Here is a 23100-nt window from a genome sequence, read left to right on the forward strand (position 1 = left end):
TATGAAAAACATCCTAAAGGAAGTTCTGTGGACTGAGAACCAACAAGAACAGACGACAAGTACAGAATGACGTACATGGCAGCATCAAACTGAACTCAGTCGACAAATGAAAGAGTCAAGAACAGAATAAAATGATAAGAACAGAGGATCTGGGAGCAACTGAAGATCTTAGAACCATCAAGGGTGAAGAGCACGAGCGGAATGTTGGACTCTATCCATAGAAGCATGGAGCTCTGGTCGCATAGTGGTTACGAATCGGTTTGCAAGCCTCAAGGTCAGCAGTTCAAAACTACCAGCGGTTCTGCGGGAGAAAGATGAGGCGGTCTGCTCCTGTAAAGATTTATAGCCTCGGAAACCCTGTGTAGGGTCGCGATGACTTGGAACCGACTCCACAGCACATAACAACAACATCCAGAGAAGCAGTGACACCAGAGATGGAGGCAGAGATGACATGGAGAGATAGCACAGATGTGGACTCTAGACTCATGGAGGAAGAAAGGCTGTGTGCTGGCAGCCAGGAGGCAGGCTTGCAGAATGTGCTCTTTGGTTGTTTAAATGATTCTGTAGTCCTGAGTGTATTTGTATACATGCAAAAACAAAAAACAGAGGGAATCAAAGCAAATGCTGTTGAATAATGATGCATGGAGGGGATTGTAATCGTTGCAATGAAATGAAATACCATAGGATGAGTGTAAAACCGATGTTCTCCCATGTAAACTATCATTCAATTCACAAGAAAAACTTTAAAAAAAAAAAAAGATTTACCGCCTCGGAAACCCTGTTCAGGGTTGCTATGGGTCAGAATCGACTCGACGGCATTCAACAACAACTACAACAAAGTAATTTTAACTAGCAACTGTTTTCTAATATTATAGGATAATTGTGTTTCTCCAGTTTTTATTTATAAAAATTCAAATCACAAGGTATTGTTTTCTTAATAGGCCATTGATTGAAGCTCACACTATTAATTTATTTTACAGCATATACTAAATGCAATCAATATTTTGCATTTATACCTGAAATGTTGCTTTTCTGTCCACAGCCTGCACCAGCATGGACTACTTTCAGAGTTGGCTTGTTTTGTGGAATATTCATTGTATTGAATGTTACTCTTGTGCTTGCCGGTAAGTACTTTAAATTTTGAATTAATTGTTCTTAGTTTATATGTCAATGTTGGGGAGCCCTGGTGGCATAGTGGGTTTACACATGGTGCTGTTAACCACAGAGTCGGTGATTTGAATTCACCAGCCACCCTGTGGGAGAGACAGAGGCTTTCTACTATCATAGAGATTTACAGCCTCTGAAACCCTGAGCATGCTTACCTGAACTAACCTGTTTTCCTATTCGCCTACATTCATTTTCTTCTGAACATTTATAATTCTGTGACAGTATATTCTTACTTGTTTTCTAGTAGTCCCACTGGAATGTAAGTTCCTAGATACATGGGCTTTAGTCTATCCTGTTTACTATTGTATCCCTAGCAACTACTGCCTAGGACATCATACAAGGGGGCTTCAAAAAGTTTGTGAGGAAAATTGCAATATTTTTTAATTCCATTTTTTTGTGTGTGTGTGAGCTCTCTGAAGCTCTCCCTCATAGAGACTCAGAAAAATTGGTGGAATTTTGAATAGATGGAAGAGGAGAGAGTTAAATGTGTTATATAAAATGTACACACATACGTAAAGACACAAATCCTAAAAGGTTCATGAAGTCTAAGGGCAAATAATCCTAATATACCTCAGAAATCTGTGTATATGTTAACTGAATAATAATTAAATTTATGAAGAAAACTGTATCACTATAAAAGATTAAATTATGCTCAATGAAATCTGTAAGAGAGCATAATTTAGAAATAGGTGTTAGTATGTAAATATCCATTATAATCTGTCATTATAGTATCTGAACAAAGAAGGTTTATATCATTGCCACACTTAGTAGAGTGAAGTTTTTCATTTCACAGGCTTTCGTCTTTTTCGTTTTTGTATTTCCAGTTCTTAACACACTGCCAGCACATAGCAGATGTTCAAGAAATAATCTTGATACATTTAACATTCCTCATAAACATGATTCTAAATTAAGACTGTCGATTGTGTATTATGAAATTGTAACTCAAGTTGTAATGACCTTAGAGAACATATGTGCATTTCATTTTTTATTTTTAGAGTTTTCTTTCCTACCAATTACTAAAATAAACTATTATTGTTTACTGTGAGGTCATTATTTGGTATTGGTAAAATTATTTATATTATAACTTACATGTTACTTTATATTATAAATGGTTATACTTAAAGGATCCCTGGTGATGTGCTTGTAATCGGCTGCTAACCAAAAGGTTGGTGGAGCACACCCTGGTACCCTGTCATGTAGAGTTGCTGTGAGTCAGAATCAGCTTGATGACAATGAGTTTTAGTTCGTCTTCTTTTTTTTTAAGTGTACTTATGTAGAATAAGTGGAAATACTTTATTTAAAAGCTAGATTTAGGATTATCAAACTGGCTATTGTGGAAAGAACATTGGCTTAGATTCAGAGGTCTGCCTGGGTTTTAGTCTTAGCTTCACTATTAGTTGTTATAGTTTTAAGAACATCACTTAAGTTCTGAAGTAGTTTTCTAATTTTTAAAACAAGCTTATACCTTAAATTTGATTACTAGGTTGTTTTAGGATTCACTATTCATTTAACAAGGACATTTCATGTTTCACAATATAGATAAGAAAATCCTTTCCCTATAAAACTTATTATGACAAAAAGATTAGGACAGATATTAAAAACAATAACAAAATATATAGTGTTAAGTGTTCTAAATTGTTAAATGAACAAGTGATTACTTTTAAATGAATGCATCAAAGAAGGCTTTATGGAAGAATCGTACTTAACACTGGACATTGATGAAATGAAAGGCATACCAAGAGAAGGAGACAGCTAAGAGATTTTGTTGGCTGATGGGAAAGTGTGTTGGAGGAGAAAGTGAGGGATTTTTGTTGTTGTTGTTGCTTTGTTTTAATTCAAGAGAAGCTGAAGTTTTCTTTAGTAAACATAGACAGTTTTAATGAGACTGATTTACCTTTGAATGTGTGTGGCTTATGTATTTAGTGTTGTGCATTATCCGCTCTCACTTCAGAGCCTTTCTTTGTTTGATCTTTGTGTGAGTGTGTTAGGGGGTGAGGGTGGGTAAATAGTTAAAGCCAGCTGTCTCTCCTTATTCATCTCCCAGCGGGTACTAGAAAGATAACAGTGTTTATTTAGAGTCAGAGAGAAACACTGCAGTAGTAATGCATGTACAAGCACGATTCTTGTCTTCAAACATTCACATTTAAAAATGTGCATAATTGTTTTCATTTCTCAAGGGGTCACAACTTGGTGTTTCATAATTTGTCTGAAAATCAAATATTCCTGCTATTTCATTTCATGAAAATGCTTGTACAACTTTAGGTTTAGGGTTTTTTGTTTGATTTTTTGATGGTGGCTGCTTCATTGTTTCTCTTACAGATTCTTAGTACCACCTTTATTTAGTTAATCACCTACAATACCAACACACCATGTTTCACTTATTGTTTTGACAGAGATCAGAAAGTTTGACCTTCACAGTGGATATGCGGATGTGAAATAGTAGGCACTTCTAGAGTAGTGGTAAAGGTACTTGCTGCAGTCCCTTTGAAAGATAACTTGGAAATGTTCATTAAAAATTTAAATATACAGCCTCTTTTAGTAAGCAATTTTATTGCTACAATGTATCTACAAATCAGCTTGGACATGAATACATATATAGAGCAAATGTGAAGAGAGGTATTTTGTTTACAGTTGTGATTTTTAAAAAAGGAGAGGGGGAGACAATAGGTGTTGGCAAGGTTGTCCTCATCTGTTGCTTGTGGAAATGTAAATAATGTAGTCACTATGGAAAACAATCTGGCAGTCCTTCAGAAAATTGAAGTATCATATGACCCAGAAATCCCAAACCAAGGTATATATGCAGAAGTAGTAAAGGCAGGAACACAAGCAGAAGCATGGACACCAGTACTCATTACATTACATTTCATAATACCCAAAAGTTGGAAACAACCTCAATGTCCATTAACAGGTGCCTGGAGAAACAAAGTGTGGTACACATATACGATGGGATATGAAACCGAACCAAATCCAAACCTATTGCCATGGAGTCCATTGTGACTCATAGCAACCCTGTATATGGTTTCTGAGGCTGTAAAATCTATACAGGAGTGGGAAGCCTCATCTTTCTCCTACGGTGAGACATGTGTTTGAACTGCTCACTTTGTGGTTGGCAGTTCGGTGCTTATCCTATAGCACCACCCAGGGCTCCTAATGGAATATTACTTGACCATAAAGAAATACACAAAGGATGCTGACATATTGTTGTGTGCTATTGAGTCAGTTCTAGCAACTTTATATAGGGTTTCCAAGAACAGCTGGTGAGTTTGAATTGCCAACATTGCATTTACCAGTCCATTGCCTATCCTACATTTATGCATACCAGAACATAGTGTTAAGCATTTGATATATGCTTTTCACAGTTAATTTTCTTAGCTAACTTAAAAAAATACACATGATCAACAGGGTGACTAAAACTTAGAAAAATTAAGTATTTTTCCCTAGTACAACTAGCAACCACTAATCTGTCAGTTTGTCATACTATGGTGGCTTGTGTGTCACTGTGATGCTGGAAACTATACCATCCGTATTTTAAAGATCAGCAGGGTCACCCCCAGTGGACAGGTGTCATTGGAGCTACCTGACCAAGACAGACTAGGATGAAAGAGAGGCAGACTGCTTTTGAAAGGTTAGCCTCTGAAAACCTTATGAATAACAGTGGAACGTTATCTGATAGAGTGCCAGAAGATGAGCCTCTCGGATTGAAAAGCACTCAAAATAAGACTGGGATAGATTCACCTTCTCATGGATGGAGTTAAACTTTTGGGACCATTTGCTGTTGTGTACCACTCAAAATGAGAAGAAACAGCTGCAAGCATCCATTAATAATCAGACAGTGGAACGTATGAAGTGTGAATCTAGGAAAATTGGAAGTCATCAAAAATGAAATGGAATGCCTAAAGATTGGTATCCTAGGCACTAGTGAGCTGAAATGGACTGGCACGGCCACTTTGAGTCAGACAAACATATGGTTTACTATGCCATGAATGGAGTCACATTTATCATCAAAAAGAGTATCTCAGCATCTGTCTTGAAGTATAATGCTGTCTTGTGATAGGATATTTCTATATGCATCCCAAGAAATACCAGTTAATACCATTATTATTCATATTTACATACCAACCATTTAAGCCAGTGATAATGAAATTGAAGAATTTTACTAACTTCTCAAGTCTGAATTTGATCAAACATGTTATCAAGATGCATTGATAATCACTGGTGATTGGAATATGCAAGTTAGAAACAAACAGGAAGGATCAGTAGTTGGAAAATAGGCTTTGGTGATAGAAATGATGCTGGAGATTCGCATAATAAAATTTTGCAGGACCAATGACTTACTCATTGAAAATACCTTTTCCCAACAACATAAAAGGCAAATAAACTGCACCAGATGGAATACACAGGAATTAAATTGACTATATCTGTGGAAAAAGATGATTGAGATGCTGAGTCAGTATCATCAGCCAAAACAAGGCCAGGTATCAACTATGGAACAGACCTTCAGTTGCTCATGTACAAGTTCAGGCTAAAACAAGTCCAAAAGATCCAAAATGAGACATTAAGTATATCTCACCTGAATGTAGAGACCATCTCAAGAACAGATTTGATTCATTAAAGACTAATGACCAATGATCTGAAAAGTTGTGGAATGAAATCAAGAGTATCATACATGAAGAATGCAAAACATCATTAAAAAGACAGGGAAGAAAAAAAAGATCAAAATGGTTGTGAAAATTCACTCTGAAATTTACTTTAGAGCGGCTAAAGAGAAGCTGAAGCAACTGGAAGAATTGAGAAAGTGAAAGCTAGAGAAAATTTCAGTGGGCAGCTCAAGAAGACAAAGTAAAGTATTATAATGAAATGTGCAAAGACCTGGAATTAGAATATCACAAGGGAAGAACACACTGCATTTTTCAAGCTGAAAAAAACTGAAGAAGGAAAAAGGCAAGCCTTGGGTTACAATTTAAAAGGGTTCTATGAGCAATATATTGAATGATGCAGGAAGCAGCAAAAGAAGATGGAAGGGGCACACAGAGTCACTGTAGCAACTGATGGGTATTAAAGGAAGAGATCAAAGCTGCACTTACGGCATTGGTGAAAAACAAGCCTTCAAGAATTGTTGGAATACAACTTGAAATGTTTCAACAAACTAATGCAAACAAATTGGAAGAGATCTATATCTGTGCCCATTCCAAAGAAAAGTAACCTAGTGGTATTTCCCCTAATTCAAAAGATGACATGGAACAGAGATATCATTACTGTCTTCAGATGGATATTGGCTGAAAGCAGAGAAGTTAGTTTCAACTGCACAGTCAGTGGTTCAATCTCACCAGCCACTCCTCAGAAACCCTATATAGGTTCGCTATGGGTCAGAACCAACTCGACAACTCTTAACAACAACAATTGTGTTCATGAGGAGCGTGTACATAGACCAAGCCTCCACCGTTAGAATAGAACATGGAGATGCTGAATGGTTTCGCATCAGCAAAGGAGTACAGGGTTGTATTCTGTTTTGCCATACTTACTCAGTCTGTATGCTGGGAAATCTGAGAAGCTGGATTATATGAGAAAGAGTGTGGCATCAAGATTGGAGGAAGATTGTTTGACAACTGGCGATACACAGATGACACAACCTTGCTTGCTAGAAGCAAAGAGGATTTAAAATGCTTACTGATGAAGATCAAAGACGACAGCCTTCAGTATGGATTGCTCCTCAATGTAAAGAAAACAAAAATCTTAACAACTAGACAAAAAAGTAACACCATGATAAATGGAGGAAAAAATTCAAGTTATCAAAGATACCATTTTACTTGGATCCACAGCCCATGCTCATGGAAACAGCAGTCAAGAAATCAAGGACATATGCTGCATGAGGTAAATTTGCTGTGAAGACCTCTTTAAAGTGTTAAGGAGCAAATATGTCACTTTGAGAACTAAGGTGAAAATACCATGGTATTTTCATATGTATGTGAAATCTGGACAGGAATAAGGAAGACCTGAAGAAGAATTGGATGCATTTGAATTCATGGTATTGGTGAGGAATATTGAAAGCACTATGGACTGCCAAAAGAACAAGTCTGTTTTGGAAATACTGCCAAATTGATCCTTAGAAGCAATGGCGATGAGACTTTGTCTTGTACTTTGTGCATGTTATTAGGAGGTACCAATCCTTGGAGAAGAGCATCATGCTTGGTAAAGTCAACAAAAAAGAGAAAGACCCCTGACAAGGTGGATTGACACATTACCAGCAACACTGAACTCAAATGTAACAATGATTGTGAGGAAGGCAGAGAACCCAGCAATGTTTCTTTCTGTTGTACATAAGGGTCACTGTAAGTCAGAACCGACTCAACGGCACCTAATAATAACAGTATAACTAGGATTTGAAATCTGATGTTTGCTATTTGACTCCAAAAGAAAGCCATTTTTTACTTTATTCTTTTTAAAGTATTAAATATGCTGTTTACTGTAGAAATTAAAGTCATATATAATTAAGTTCAAATGAGTGGTTGTTGTTGTTAAGTGCTGTTGAGTCGGTTCCGACCCATAGCAACCCTGTATAGGGTTTCCAAGGAGCAGCTGTGAGCTTGAACTGCCAACCTTGCAGTTCAAACAGCTTTGCAGTCTGGCACATTAACCCACAGCATCACACAAATGAGTGGTACTAACACTAAATACTATAGTTATTTGGAAAATGGAGACATCACTAAGGCAGTTTTAAGTGTTGACAAAAAATAATTGAGTCAGTAAACGTTTGAACAGCTAGGGTTTTTAAAAAGTAAGTAGAATTTGAATTGGTGATATAGAGTAAAATCAAGGCCATTTTAGGGACAGTTAAAAACATAAGCAAATGTGAAAAGGTAAACTTGTTAAACATATAATCAGATTCATCTAAAGCTGAAAATTAATATTTAGGGGAACTCTGAGATAAACTTGCGGAAAGTAAATTGGACAGGACATCAATCATTCAGAACTTGAATGTCGGGCATGGAAAGTTACAGATTAAGTAATACTGAATGTTTATATAGGCATGTGTGCAATAGAATGTAGTGATTACAAGTATAGACTTGGAAACAAAACTTTCTGCTTTCAAATCCTGCCTTTGCCCCTATACTAACTCAGTAATCTTGACTAGATTACTTTACCCTCTCTGTGTTTTAGTTTCCTCATCGGTGAAATGGAGATAACTTCTTAACTCACAGAACCATTGTAAAGATAAATGAATTAATGTACATAAAAATGCATAGAACCATGCTTAGCATTAGGAAACATGAATAATAATTATGACATAGTAATAGTTACAGGTGTTGACTATTTTCACTTATGACATTGAAATGATTTCATGTGTATAGTTTCTTTTAATTTTCACAACTCTGAAGTAGGTATTTATATAGTCTGCTAAATGATTATTATATCCTTCTTAAGCAAAAAAGTTGTGTCATGTCAGAAATCCCCAGTTGACAGCACTAATTTTAGGATTCTAAGACATTGTATTGTGACTCTTATCTAAGAAGCTAATGGAATAATGGAATGATTTGCAAGTCAAAGTTTATTCTCATAGAATTCTACAGAGTGATATGACAAAGGGAAAGAATATCAGGCTATTGAAATAATCTAGATTTAGATTTTGTTTATGCCAAGGTTATATCATTGAGACTAAATAGAAAAGATAATTAAAGAAGACATGATGATTTTTATAACTAACCAAAAAATTCCTATTCTTTCAGCTGTATTTAAACTTGAAACAGATAGAAGTGTGTGGCCCTTGATACGAATCTATCGGGGTGGCTTTCTTCTGATTGAATTCCTTTTTCTACTGGGCATCAACACATATGGTTGGCGACAGGCTGGAGTAAATCATGTGCTCATCTTTGAACTTAATCCAAGAAGCAATTTGTCCCATCAGCATCTCTTTGAGGTAATCAAAACAACACAAAGTTCCGCGAATATAGTTTACACTAGCTGTAAAGCTGGATTCATGGGAATTGGAATCTATTTTTTACTTGAAGAAAGTTATTGACTTAATGACAAAATGTTTTTCTTACCTTTGTTTTATTAAAGATACTGCTGAATAATGCTAAAAATAAAAATAGCCATGTTCTCTCTCTTTTTGTCTTCCCATTTCTTTACCAGATTGCTGGTTTCCTTGGGATACTGTGGTGCCTGAGCCTTCTGGCATGCTTCTTTGCTCCAGTTAGTGTCATCCCCACATATGTATATCCACTTGTCCTGTATGGATTTATGATTTTCTTTCTTATCAACCCTACCAAAACTTTCTACTACAAATCCCGGTTTTGGCTGCTTAAACTGCTAGTAAGTATAGAAATGTGTGTACTACTTTTAGAATGATATACTGGTCATTGGCATCCTCTGGAATAAAGCCAAATCTGCTGGGTTGCACAACATCAAAAGGCACCATTCATATTGTAGTCTATGTGAGTGGTGCCCAGCTTCAGAGGTAGAGAATACCATCTGATTGGTATCCCTTACTTGTCCATGACCCTGGAAGAGCACTCATTCATTTCTTCCTTCTATAATGGAGTATAAAATGGCCATATATTAAAATTATTTTGTACATTGTAATTACTTATTACTTCATTGTACAGATTATTTAACTATCAAGGTATAAGGAGCCCTGATGGCACAATGGGCTGCTCACCAAAAGTGGATGGTTAGAACCCTTCAGCTGTTCCATGAGAGAAAGATGTGTTGATCTGATTCTGTAAAGATTATATAGCTTTGGAATCCCTATGGGGAAGTTCTACTCTGTTCTATAGGGTTGCTGTCAGTGAGAATTAACTAGAAGGCAGAGTATTTCTAGTTTTTGTGTTTGTTTACAGTAATATGTAGAACTTTATCCGTTTTCTTTTCTTAAAAATGTGGTAAGAAGATTATTTTCCAATTAAATTTATGTTGACTTAGGTGTTGCTATAGGATAACAACTGGACTGCAAGGTCAGTCTGAACCACAAGGTTGATGGTTCAAACCCACCAGCCACTCCTCAGACACCCTATGCAGAGGCGTTATGAGTTGGAACCAACTCAACAACATTTAACAACAATAGCTATCACAGAAAATACAAGTGGATGACCTTAATAAATTTATTTTCTCATAGTCTCTTGTTGCTGTTAAGTGCCATCGGATCAGTTCTGATTCAGAGCGACCCTATATAGGGTTTCCAAGAAATGGCTGATGGGCTTGAACCTCCAACCTTGAAATTAGAAATCTAGCCTAAGGTCCTCCCTTCTCTGCTTACTTCTTTCTCTTGTAAGTGAAAAGGTGATATAGGCCACATCCCAGGGAAACTCTCCTTAGACTTTGTATGGCCTGATTAAGAGCATTGCATCCCACCCAATCCCCTTCAAATGAATTGGCTTGATCATCAGATAACATCATTAGGGATGGTTACATTGTTAAATAGCTGCCAAATTATATCATTACATAACTGACAAACCACTGAGAGTATGGCCCAGCCAACTCAATACTTATTTTGAGGGGTCACAATTTATTCCATAAAAATAGTATATGGAAATTTTGTTACATGCAAAATCTACTCTCCAAAAGCAGGTGGTATGGTGACTGTAGGATAAGCACTGAACTCAAAATCACAAGCTCAGCAGTTCTAGCCCACCAGCCGCTCCCCAGGAGGAAAATGAGGCTTTCTGCTCCCGTAAAGATTTACAGCTTGACAGCCCTTTACAACAACTACAAAAGCTGTAGAAATATCTTGTCTGATCATCAGCTTTAATTTGGGAAACTTACTTTGATTCTTGTTCATAATAATAAATTCCTTTTAATCTAATTTATCTATTTCTTAATGATCTTCAAATCATACAGTCGGAACATGAGGATCAAGGAATTTCCTGAAAAAATGGTAGCAATATTTTTTGTGAAAATACAAAGATAGTTCTATATACTCTTAAGGACTCCTGGACTGTGAACCACAAGGTCAGCAGTTTAAACCCACTAGCTGTTCCTCTAAAACTCTATACAGGGTCTTTGTGAGTTTGAACCAACTTGACAGCACTTATCAACAACGTACTCTCTTATATTAAACCATTTTCACTTTGGAAATCAATTGGGAATGATTTCATGTAATTATTTCTCAGATTATCAATTGTAAGTAACAATACAAAGAAGATTAGTGAGTATAGTGACCAATTTGTACACTAAAGTAAAAACCAAGCTGGCTACCATAAGTTGATTCTGACTTACGGTAACCCCAAGTGTGTCATAGTAGAATTCTGCACCTATTGTTTCCTGTCTCAGTTTATGTGAAACTTCTGTAAAGTTATATTTAAATGAGATTTTGAGATATTCAGAAAACTTGGTTGTTACTGTAAACACATGATTGCAGTAACAGGATAATATAGTTGTGTAATTTTATGCCAATTTAGGTTTTCGTAGTGCAGGCTGCTTTTTTTAAATAGCAAGCTGTGGTTCATGCATGATAAGCTACTCTTATTAAAAGAGTGATTGCCTGCTGAGTAGACATTTATCTATGCATTTTCTTTGTGTTTGTTAATAAATGAGAACATGTTGATGGGATAGATTGACGATGATACAAGGTGTAATAGCAAAAGTGGTATCGTGGTAGTCTGACCTCTAACTTCACAAGGGGAAAGGAAAGAACCACTGTTAACATCAGCCCGAGGCTTCTTCCTAAGAGGCAAAGATCAGACATGCCTCCTATCTTTTTTTTACCAGTTCTGACACAAGTCATACCTACCACAGCACTCTTTACTTTTCTGCTGGACTCAATAATTTGCAGCAGTGGCTACACAGAACTCACAAATTATACTCATGATTATAGGTTTTTATTATTGTACCTAATAAACCTCATTGAAGAGTATGTTACAATTTAGGATCAGGAGTAACTTGATACTGTTCTTCAATTGAGATGAGTCCTCAGGCAGGCCTCTCCCTTGGTCCTTAAATCCCCTGGGCTGCCCTTTGCACTGCTCCAGCAAGTGTAACAGAGCTGTTTAGATCCTCACTGGGTTGGCAAAGCCTATTGTACACATGAGAACCCACCATGCTGTCTTGCTGATCTGGTTCTGCTGCTGCTGTTTCTCTGCTGCACCATCTCCGTTGGTATAGCTCTCTCTCTCTCTCTCAGTCTCCTGAGCCTAGATGGTTCTCAGCACAGGTCCAAGTCTCATTGAAAAACCTTGCCTTTAAACTTATTTCTAGTGAATTTGCAAGAATATTTCTACCCCAGTTGTTTTCTTGATATCTTTTTTATATGAGAAACTGATGTGTATTATGTTATGGATCTTTTTTGTCAAATTAATACAGGTCAGTTACACCCATTAAGTTCTACATACTCTCCCTAGATCTGTATTTGCACAAAGCAAAAATCCAATTAAGAAATATAAACAGTACCTCAGACTGTATAAACACAAGTATCAACTTATTCTTACAGTGAGCTAGAGTCCATGGCTATATAATTTAGAAATTAGTTTATGCTGATCTTTGGTTGAGTATATAAATTTTATACATATGTGTCTACTACAAGACTAAAAGATAAAGGTGTTCTCATTTAATAACAAACACTATACCTAACTGTGTTCTGTACATTTTAGATTTATTAATTTAGGTAATCTTTTTTAATAACCCTGGGTCTACTATTAATCCTCATTTTACAAATAAGGAGACTTAGGTATGTACAAATCATTGACACTAATTGCATTCTTAAAATTCTGCCACCGTTCTCGCCTTCCTTTTCCAAATTATTCCTCCCCTGTTAACATAAACTTACTGATCCCTAAAGTTACTGTCTAATCTTTCAAGTTATTGTCAGTTTGATCCCATATGTTGTTGTTGTTGTTAATTGCTGTCAAGTTAGTTCCATGTAGATAATTCTTTAAAAGTACCGATACTCTCAAGGCAGACATTCTCTGTTAGTTAAACTGGTGTTTGATTTTAAAAACACTTCAAGGGATAGTGTTGGTGTAAGGTTATAATCTGTATTCTTACGCACTAACATTTAGTAGTTAAATCTGTTAGTCACTTTATCTTATATTTGTAATTTCAATCAAAACTAGCAGAAGAGTTATAGAAGAATTAAATATGTAAAGAATATTCACTAATCTTCAAGAAGTAGAAATTAATAGAGTTCATCTTGTTACTTACCCTTGTTAATTTGAAAAACATTTAGAAAAATGAAAGTTAGCATGTTCTTTATGATAACATTCAAGAGCAAAGATGTCAGTTTTTGCGGACTAGGGTGCGCCTGACCCAAGCCATGATATTTTCAATAACCTCTTATGTATTGAAAGTTGGATAGTAAATAATAAAAACATAGAAGAATTGATGCATTTGAGTTATGGTATTGGAGGAGAATATTAAAAGTGCCATAAACTGCCAGAAGAACAAACAAATCTGTGTTGGAAGATGTACAGCTAGAATGCTCCTTAGAAACCAGCATGGTTAGACTTGGTCTCTCTTACTTAGAACATGTTATCAGGAGGGACCAATCCCTGGAGAAGGACATCATGCTTAGTAAAATGGAAGGTCAGCAAAAAAGAGAAGGAACCCCCCAACAAGATGGATTAGGAGGGTGGCAGTAGCAGTGGGCTCAAGCATAACAGCAATTGTGGGGATATGGAGCAGGACTGGGAGTGTTTCATTGTGTTATGCATAGGATCACTATGAGTTGGAGACAACTCGACAGTACCTAACAATATCCAGAATAATCTCTTAACTTTCATAATACTATTAGCACTTTAATCAGAATCCCAAGGTAAAAGTGGAGATGTTGAAAGCCCTTAGTCAGAATAAGAAAGGAAAGGGGCAAGATGCGGGATTCTTACTCAAAAAGGAAATTTGGATCAATTTGATGTGAATTTGACTATGTGTAAATATCAGAAATTGTAAAGTATAATCTGTTTATTTTCCCTCTTGGGCCTTAACTCTGACTTGATCCCTTCTCTGTATTTCCAGGGTATTTTGTATATATCTTAGCACTTATTACATTGTGATATAATTATTTCTTTAGATATTTATTTCCCCTACTGGAATTGACGGCAGCAACAACTGGACTATGGGTCTTTCAGGTCACCAGTTGCCACTGGGTTAAATCTGACTCATAGTGAACCCCATGTGTGTCAGAGTAAAACAGCACCATAGGTGTTCAGTGACAGTTTTTTAAGAAATAGATTACCAGGCATTTCTTCAAAGGTGGGCTTAGACCCCCAACTTTTCAGTTAGCAGCTGAACATATTAATCATTTGTACCCCCAGGGTAGAGACTGTTGTTTTTATTTGTATCTATAGCTCTACAATACCTGACACAATAAATGCTTAATAAATTTTTGTAAATCCACAAATGACTATAATTGTATTCTTTTCTTCATTGATTATATTTTACCTGCATTTACTCATGCCTCATTTACTTTTTCCTTCTTCTCGTTTCTGTTGTTTTCCTTCTTCCCACTTTGTTTTTATTTTTGTTCCACTCCCTTCCTTTTCAAATCCCAGCTCTCTCCGTTGCTGTTTTTCTTTTTTAATTGATTCTCCTTCTCTTCTTATGGAACTTTTTTTGAATTACCTATAATATGAAGCTGGGTTTGGCAGATTTTGAGAGTAATGACAGATTATCCCATGTCAGTTGTTTACCTAGAAATTAACTACCAGTGTCACAGAAGTCCATGTGCAAAGATTGAGTTAGACTGCCTGATCCTTTAGTATTGTAGCCTTCATCCAGAACCAACAGAGCATGAAAGCCTTACACTGGAACTAGCACCCTGAATTTGGACTTCTAGCCTCCTAGAGTGTGAGAATAAATTTGTTTGTTAAAGCCATCCACTTGTATTTCTGTTATAGCAGCACTAGAGAACTTAGATAGGGTCTGAAAAAATAAAAATTAAAACTTCCTTCATGTCCTCTTCACCTAAGACTTTTCAAGGAAGTATACTTACATTAATGTCTAATCCTTCCCAATCTCCACAATGTGACTATTTCCCTTTGCAGTAGTAAACAGGCTTCCATAGATGAGTCAGGATGAGTTTATTGTGGGTCCTCTATAAAATGAAAATTTAAGTAATATCTAGGTTGTAGAATTATGATTAAGTGAGTTAGTACGTTTAAAAGCACTTAAAAGAATACACAGCATGGACTGGTGGTGGTGGTTGTATGCCGTGGAGTCGGTTCCAACTCATAGTGACCCTGTATAGGGTTTCCAAGGCTGTAAATTTTTACGGGAGCAGAAAGCCTTGTCTTTCTCCTGTGGAACAGCTGGTAGTTTCGAACTGCTGACCTTGAGATTAGCCTCCCGACTCGTAACCACTATGCTACCAGAGCTCCTTAACATGGACTAGTGGACAATAAATTTAACCTTTAACACCATTATTTTCATAACAGTGGTTGCTGTTAAGTGAAGTTGAGTAGATTCCCACTTGTGGCAACCCTATATAGGGTTTCCGAGGAGCAGCTGATGACTTTCAACCGCTGACCTGGTGTTTCAAAATGACCTTGTGGTCCAGTGTTTATCCCACAGTGCCACACCATGACTCTAAGGGTGGTGGATGGTATGTCATGGAGTTGGTTCTGATTTATAGCAACCCTGCATAGGGTTTCCAAGGCTGTAAATCTTTAAGAAAGCAGAAAAGCCTCATCTTTCTCCCGCAGAGCAGCTGGTAGTTTCAAACTGCTGACCTTGAGGTTAGCAGCCCAACTTGTAACCACTATGCTATTTAGAGGAGTGGTTGGAGGACTAATTTTTGTGGCCTAATTTGGGGATGAATATAATCATCATCATGGCATCACTGAACAAAAGTCTTTGAACAAGAGGATTAAGGTATGTTTTAGACTGTACCCCTCTTCCCTGCCCATCCTTGTGAGCAAAGAAGAGTTTTTTTGTTCAGCTATCAAAGATGGGAGAAAGTTCTAGAAATTACAGGATTTGGATCTCAAAGAAAAAGTCAACCTGGTTTCTAACCCTAGACCTCTCAGTGCTACTACCTTCTGCCACTTCCTCTGCTTTCAAGTTAAACTATGCCCACCTTTCTCCTTTCTGTTTTCTATTTCTGTGTCAACTCATTCCCTTTACTCTTAATTCTCAATCTAGCCACCACTGCCAAGTTTGTAAATAGTTCATTCTCTTCTGTTTATAAGCAGAACAATCATACAATCATGTTGCATGGTCTCAATTATAAGAATTTAATATTACTTGTGTTTCTGATTCTTTTTCTTTCTCCCAGTTTCGAGTGTTCACAGCCCCTTTCCATAAAGTAGGCTTTGCTGATTTCTGGCTGGCCGATCAGCTGAACAGCCTGTCAGTGATACTGATGGACCTGGAATATATGATTTGCTTCTACAGTTTTGAGCTTAAATGGGATGAACGTGAGGGCCTATTGCCAGATGATTTAAAAGGTGGGTAAGAATATTCACACTACTCAACTGCCAGTGTAAACTAAGAATTATGGAGAATGGTGACAGAAATTCAAGGTTAGGATGAAAACGCGTCCAATAATATTGTAAATTTAATTAAATGTATTTGGCACTCTTAGCATTTTTTTATCTGATATAATTTGGCTCTTAAATTATGTGTTATGATTTTATCAGCCATTTGCCAAGAAATTTACAACTTACACTTAAAGAATCCTTGAGCTAAAACTTAAAAAAAAAAGTTCTAGTACGTTGGTGGTTGTAATCACAAGTTGCTTTAGTGCCAATAATTTGCCATCACAGTATTGCTCTATAATATTACATAAGAGTGATTAAAAAATGCTGACTTTAGAGTTAGGCCAAGTGCTTTAGGGGAGTCTTTATAAATTGTTGTTTTCTATTTGGCACCTTGTTTTTCTTCTCTCTTTTTCCTACTTTTAGCTTTAATTCAGTAGTTCAGGTTATAAAGGAATTTTTCCATAATGTTAAAAAACTTACTTTGGACATATTATTTAATATCTAGTAACAAAAGTTAATTAAGCCAATGCTGGAATATTTTCATTGATTGCCAGTGGATTGTAGCTCTATTGTAGATTGGTTGATCCCAGTATTGTAGGTCATTCGCACTGTGATACATTTCTAACATTTAAAGACTAATTGATATGCCAACTCCATTTTTCTCATTTAAAAACACAAGTAGATTTCTTCACCAAAAAAAAAAAAAAATCATAAGCGTACAAAGAGCGTAGAGTAGATGTGTGATAGTAGTTTGGGGTTTGTGATGTTTCTAAATTTTTCAGGTGTTTCCAGTTACAGAGCCAACTTTTTTTGATTAGTAGCCATTAATCATATCGTTTTCCTACAGTTTTGTCATATACCCTAGAGAAACCTGAGAGGGCAGCTTTTCTCACTAGTACATGTTTGGTAAGGTGGAGGGTCAGAGAAAAAGAGGAAAACCCCCCAATGAGATGGATTGGCCAGGTGGCGGCATCAATGAACTCAAACGTGGTAACAGTAGTGAGCTTGGCCAAGGATCGGCACTGTTGCGGTCTGCTGAGCATAGGATCGCTATGAGTCGGTGCTGACTAGATGTCACCTAACAACAACAACCCTCGACATATCTTATCTCACTTGCTTATCTGCCACAAAGAAATCTGAAAATAGTTAGAAAGACTTAAGTAATTCTGAAACTGAGTTCCTGTCTTTCATTGACTTGTGAGTTTTGACACAGTATAGCTAAGTGATGTGAACAAAATTTTTGCTTTATTTTTATTGTATTTTTTTTTTCTTTGAAATCTTCACAGGGTCAGAAATTTGCCACAAATATTCATATGGTGTGCGGGCCGTTGTTCAATGCATTCCCGCCTGGCTTCGCTTCATCCAGTGCCTGCGCAGATACCGAGACACAAAAAGGGCCTTTCCTCATTTAGTTAATGCTGGCAAATATTCCACAACGTTCTTCACGGTGACGTTTGCAGCCCTTTACAACACCCACAAAGGTATTCTATGATCTTCAAGAGATTTTTCAAAACCGGTTTTCACATATGAATCTGTTTAACTTTGGTAAGGTTCCCACTTGTCATGCCTTTTTTTCCCATTGAATTTCCAGTTGCTTCAGTCAGTCATTTTAGTTTGTGCCTGCACACAATTTTTACTAGCAAGTGCAATCTTTACTAATAAGTACTATCGAAAAGGGGCACAGTCACTCAGAAAGGAAAGATTTGTGATGATGTTCAAAATCTGGAATTGTGTTTGATGGGCTTTCATTTTCTTTTTCAGACTTCCGTGTTCATTAATGAGGCTGGGAAATGCTAGGTGGGAAAGATAACCCTCTGGCAATCCTTGTATATTTTTAATAGCTTTCCTTCAAGTAGTAAGGATTGTTTCCAGCCCATTTAGCTGCAAATTGAGTTCTCCATCCCTCTGGTTTCTTATCGCCATGGCAACCTGTTATTACTTGAGACTGCTCTTCTGTTTGGGAGGAGAAAAAAGCTTTTAAGTTCTGTGCCACACACAGTCACTCGTTTGAATTCCTAACCTTTTTCTAAGAACTGTCAATCAGAACTGTATCTAGAATCCTTTTACTGAAATGAATTTTTCTTTGTCTATTTAACATCAACCCACACTTTAGAAACTACACTTCACCATCTGTAGGTGGTAAAGAAATATTACTAAATTTATCTTTAAATAGTTCGGTGACATTTTTTCAGTGAATCTTTTTTTCCCCTCTAAAAGAGAGTCTACTCCACAGGAAAAAGATGTGGCAGTCTGCTTCCATAAAGATTAACAACCTTAGAAAACCTGTGGGGCAGTTCTACTCTGTCCTGTAGGGTATGGTCACTATGAGTGGGAACTGACTCCATGGCACTTGGTTTTGGGGTGGTTATTTTAGGAACTTTTGCTAGAGCTATAAAACTGGTACTTATCTTAAGCATGTGTGAAGGTCATAAAAAATGAAGGCATTGTTTTAATAAGCCTTGGAGTTTGGTCCTGCATAACATTACTATAGACGACTTTCAGTTTTTGCAGTAGATTCAGCAGTTAAAGTAGTGTTGATAAATGTAACCAATAATTTTGCCACCATGTAGGCACTCCTGTTAAATGATATAATTTAACAAAGTGCCTCAGCAAAGAAAACACATACCCAGTGCTCTCATAATTTTACCTCTTGCTAAGGAATGCTGTCATTTAGTCCAGGCATGCATCAGGATTCAGAAATCTTATCACTAGAGAAGCTATAAATCAGGCCACTGATTTGAATAGGTACCCTGTGGCAGGTACCTTTAACTAAATCTCAAGAACCCTGTACTTTTCTCCAATCTTGGATAAAAATGAATACTGCTTTTTTTCTGTTGTTTTCTTTTTTGCCTGACTATATGATAAATGCTGTACTGCTAACCACAGATCAGCAGTTCAAACCTACCAAACACTCCACGGAAGCAAGATGAGGCTTTCTGCTTCCATGAAAATTTGCAGTCTTGAAAATCCTGTACAGAGTTACTATGAGTCAGAACTGAATTAATGGCAGTAGCTATTTGAAACATAGACTGTATCTTTATACTGATATCATTTAGTAAAAGACTGAAAATCTAATCCTCAAATCTGTCAACATTCCAAACCTAAGAGCCTGAAGCAAGGGAAGCAGTGGTTTGGATTGTAGTTTTTAATTCTATTACATTTTTAAATTGACAGAATTTTTCAGTTTTAGTTTAAAATCATCATAAAGGATGTAGTTTCCTGTGTATTTTAAATGTTGACATTAAAAACAACTGCTACATTTTTCTATTAAATATATCCAGATAATCTGACAATGTAGGATTAGCACCAGACTACTAACCAAAAAGTCGACAGTTTAAACCCACCAACTAATCCCTGGAAATGCTATACAGGCTCATATGAGTTGGAACCAACTCAGTGGCACTTAACAATAACAATCAAAATATAAAAGCAATTTATTATTTACCATGATTTATTGTTTTTTAAAATGAAGAAATTCTATAGTAGAAATCCTGTTTTCCTTTTCTAGTGAATTAATTGTTATTGTTGTTAAAGTGCCATCGAGTCAGTTTCAACTCATAGCAACCCCGTATAGGGTTTCCAAGGAGTGACTGGTGGGTATGAACCACCAACCTTGCGACTCAAACCCCCCCTAATGGTCGAGTGCTTATCCTACAGCACCATACCAGGACTCTTATTGAATTGATGTTTGTTGTTGTTGTTGTTGTTAAGTGCCGTCGAGTCGGTTCCGACCCATAACGACCCTGTACAGGGTTTCTGAGGGTGTAAATCCTTACGGGAGTAGAAAGCCTCATCTTTCTCCCGCGGAGCGGCTGGTAGTTTCGAACCGCTGATCTTAAGGTTCACAGCCCGATGCGTAACCACTACGCTACCAGAGCCCCTTACTTTTCGTCTGCTACATATATGTAAATTGAAATTAAAGTTTTGGTTTTTTTCTGTCACTGGAAGGCTCTAAGAGATTAATTTTTTCCTTTCTGGATTGTAATTATCATTGCCCTGATTATTATCTACAGTTGATCAAGTCAGTATTATAAATATTAGTAATTATACATTTTCAGTATGTATACTAATTTATAAGGAGCTATGGTAGCATAATGATTATGAATCGGGCTGCGAACCGCAAGGTCAGCAGTTTGAAACTACCAGCTGTTCCACAGGAGAAAGGCAAGGCTTTCTGCTCCCGTAAAGATTTACAGCCTCAGAAACCCTGTACAGGGTCGCTATGAGTCAGAACTGACTCCATGGCACATAACAACAACAACAACAACATACTAATTTATAACAACTTTATATTACTTATTGATGTTACTTTTTTAGTTCTTGCATAAGAAAATTTTGAGAAGTTTTGTTAAAGATGTACAAATGAGAATTGGAGGTATTTTTTTGGTACAATGTATTGTTTTTTGAACAACTTCTGAGTTATGTGTTTTCAAATTGAGAAATAAAAAAGCAGATCTAGGCTTTAATAGGAGAGACTTTATTCAAAAAGAAAACAGAGGGGATATGGAAAAGGCACTATTGCAATAGTGGGACAAAAAACAGTAGGCTGAACACTCAAATTCCATAGTCTAAACGTGCCTCAAAGAATTTAGGAATAGTGATTTTCTGTGTAGAGACAGAGAATAAACAAAGCAAGAAAAAAACTAGGTATGACGTTGAGAGAAGACTTCTTAGCGTGACATCTAAACTATATCCTACTGTCTATATTAAGCTAGACAATATCATAAATTGCACCGAGGGGTGCAAATGGTTAACACACTCAGCTGCTAACTGAAATGCTTAAGGTTTGAGTTCATCCAGAGGCACTTTGGAAGAAAGGCCTAATGATCTACTTCTGTAAACTCAGCCACCAATAACTCTATGAAGCAGAGTTCTTCTTTGACATACCTGGATTCATAATGAGTTAAAGAGGATTCCAGTTATCCCACTACCTTGCCAAAGGCCATATAATTTGTATGTAGTAAAAGTGACACTACTTACCAATTCTGTTCTTAGCATAGGGCTCTTTCCAGTAAACCAGATCTTTAAAGTGAAATGAATAGTATGTATTCTTTTTAATTCACAGAATTGTAAGGTCTAAATGAGGTGCTATTATTGTTAAGTGCCGTTGAGTTGGAAAGTGCCATTGGAAAACTTATATAGGGTTTCCAAGGAGCAGTTGGTGGTTTTGAACAATCAACCATGTGGTTAGTAGTCCAGTGCTTTATCTTAGAATCAAACAAGGTCATGCAGATTAAATCACCTTTTAAACTAATGCATGGCATAAAGGAAAACTGTGACTAAATAAAATGTCATTCCTTTTGCTCCTTAGAGCTGGTATATATATGTATGAGTTCCTTTATGGGAGGTCTTTCTAAACCAAACTTAAAATCCCCTTGGCGGGAGGTTGCAATGGGCAATTATCTGTTAAGAATGTGGTTGAATTTTTGCCAGAGTAACACAACAATTTGCTCATTGAACATGATTCATATTCCCGCAGTCAAATTTTGAAACCAAAAAAGGATTTTTTCAGAGAGTTATGTATCTTAATCATATTCCTAAAATTTAAAGATCTTTTTAGAGTGCTATGTGTGAAATATTTATACAACTAAGATATTTTGCCAAAAAGAAGAAAAACTTGGAGGGAAAGTCTGAAATGACATCTCAGAGGGACTATTGACAGAAAATTTGAGTGATGATCAGAAGTAGAATTTTATTTCCTTTGTTTGCTTGGAAAATACTCCAAAGGAAAACCATCAGAAAATGTAGACTTTAAAGGTAATCATACACACAACCCCAAAAACAGATTCAGTGCAGTTCATCAGATAGATATTTTTCTATTAATATATGTGTGCTATGGTGAAGAAGGAGTCCTGGTGTGGTGCTGTGGGTTAATGTGTCAGACTGCAAAGTTGTTTGAACTGCAAGGTTGATGGTTCAAGCTCACCAGCTGCTCCTTGGAAACCCTATACAGGGTCACTGTGGGTCGGAATTGACTCAACGGCACTTAACAATGGTGAAGAATGGAATCCTGGTATGGCACTGTAGGATAAGCACAGGACTGTTAACTGCAAGGTCGGTAGTTCAAACCCACCGCCATCCATTCCTCAGAAACCCTTACAGAGTCACTTTGAGTCAGAACTGACTCAACAGCACTTAACATCAACAGGAACAAATAGCAACGAATAAATTTTATGAGGGAAAAGAAAGATATGATGAACCTTGTTCAGGTTCTGCAGCCTTTGTTTTCGCAAAGAACTAGCCTGTAAGAGTTGCCATAGTAATAGCATTATTGAGAACATTTTCAGTATTGTTTGAAGGTTGTATCTCGGGTTATGTTACATGGTGTATAAGAATGGAGGCACAAGAGTTAGCTCTGCATTAAGAATTTTTTTTCTTTTAGACTGTGAGGGGGAGGGGCTAAGGCAGTATATTTTAAGCAGATTGTTGTTGTGAAGTGCCTTCGAGTCGATTCTGACCCATAGCGACCCTGTATAGGGTTTCCAAGGAACAGCTGGTGAGCTTGAACCACCGACCTTACAGTTCAAAC

The 23100-nt window shown here is 36.7% G+C and overlaps 1 protein-coding gene across 2 annotated transcripts in view; it reads left to right on the forward strand.

The window, feature by feature from the left end:
• Positions 1-23100, forward strand: part of XPR1 (xenotropic and polytropic retrovirus receptor 1) — a 240449-nt gene that overhangs the window by 172704 nt on the left and 44645 nt on the right. The window contains exons 7-11 of one of the 2 annotated variants that reach the window (XM_006876428.1): positions 1043-1124; positions 8892-9082; positions 9298-9477; positions 16367-16538; positions 17858-18052. In XM_006876428.1, coding sequence (XP_006876490.1) covers positions 1043-1124; positions 8892-9082; positions 9298-9477; positions 16367-16538; positions 17858-18052 — 820 coding nt within the window. The remainder of the gene's footprint in view (positions 1-1042; positions 1125-8891; positions 9083-9297; positions 9478-16366; positions 16539-17857; positions 18053-23100) is intronic. The other variant, XM_006876429.1, reaches the window with a different exon arrangement.

This window comes from Chrysochloris asiatica, unplaced genomic scaffold, assembly GCF_000296735.1.
Source record: "Chrysochloris asiatica unplaced genomic scaffold, ChrAsi1.0 scaffold00379, whole genome shotgun sequence".
In the NCBI taxonomy this organism is placed as follows: domain Eukaryota; kingdom Metazoa; phylum Chordata; class Mammalia; order Afrosoricida; family Chrysochloridae; genus Chrysochloris; species Chrysochloris asiatica.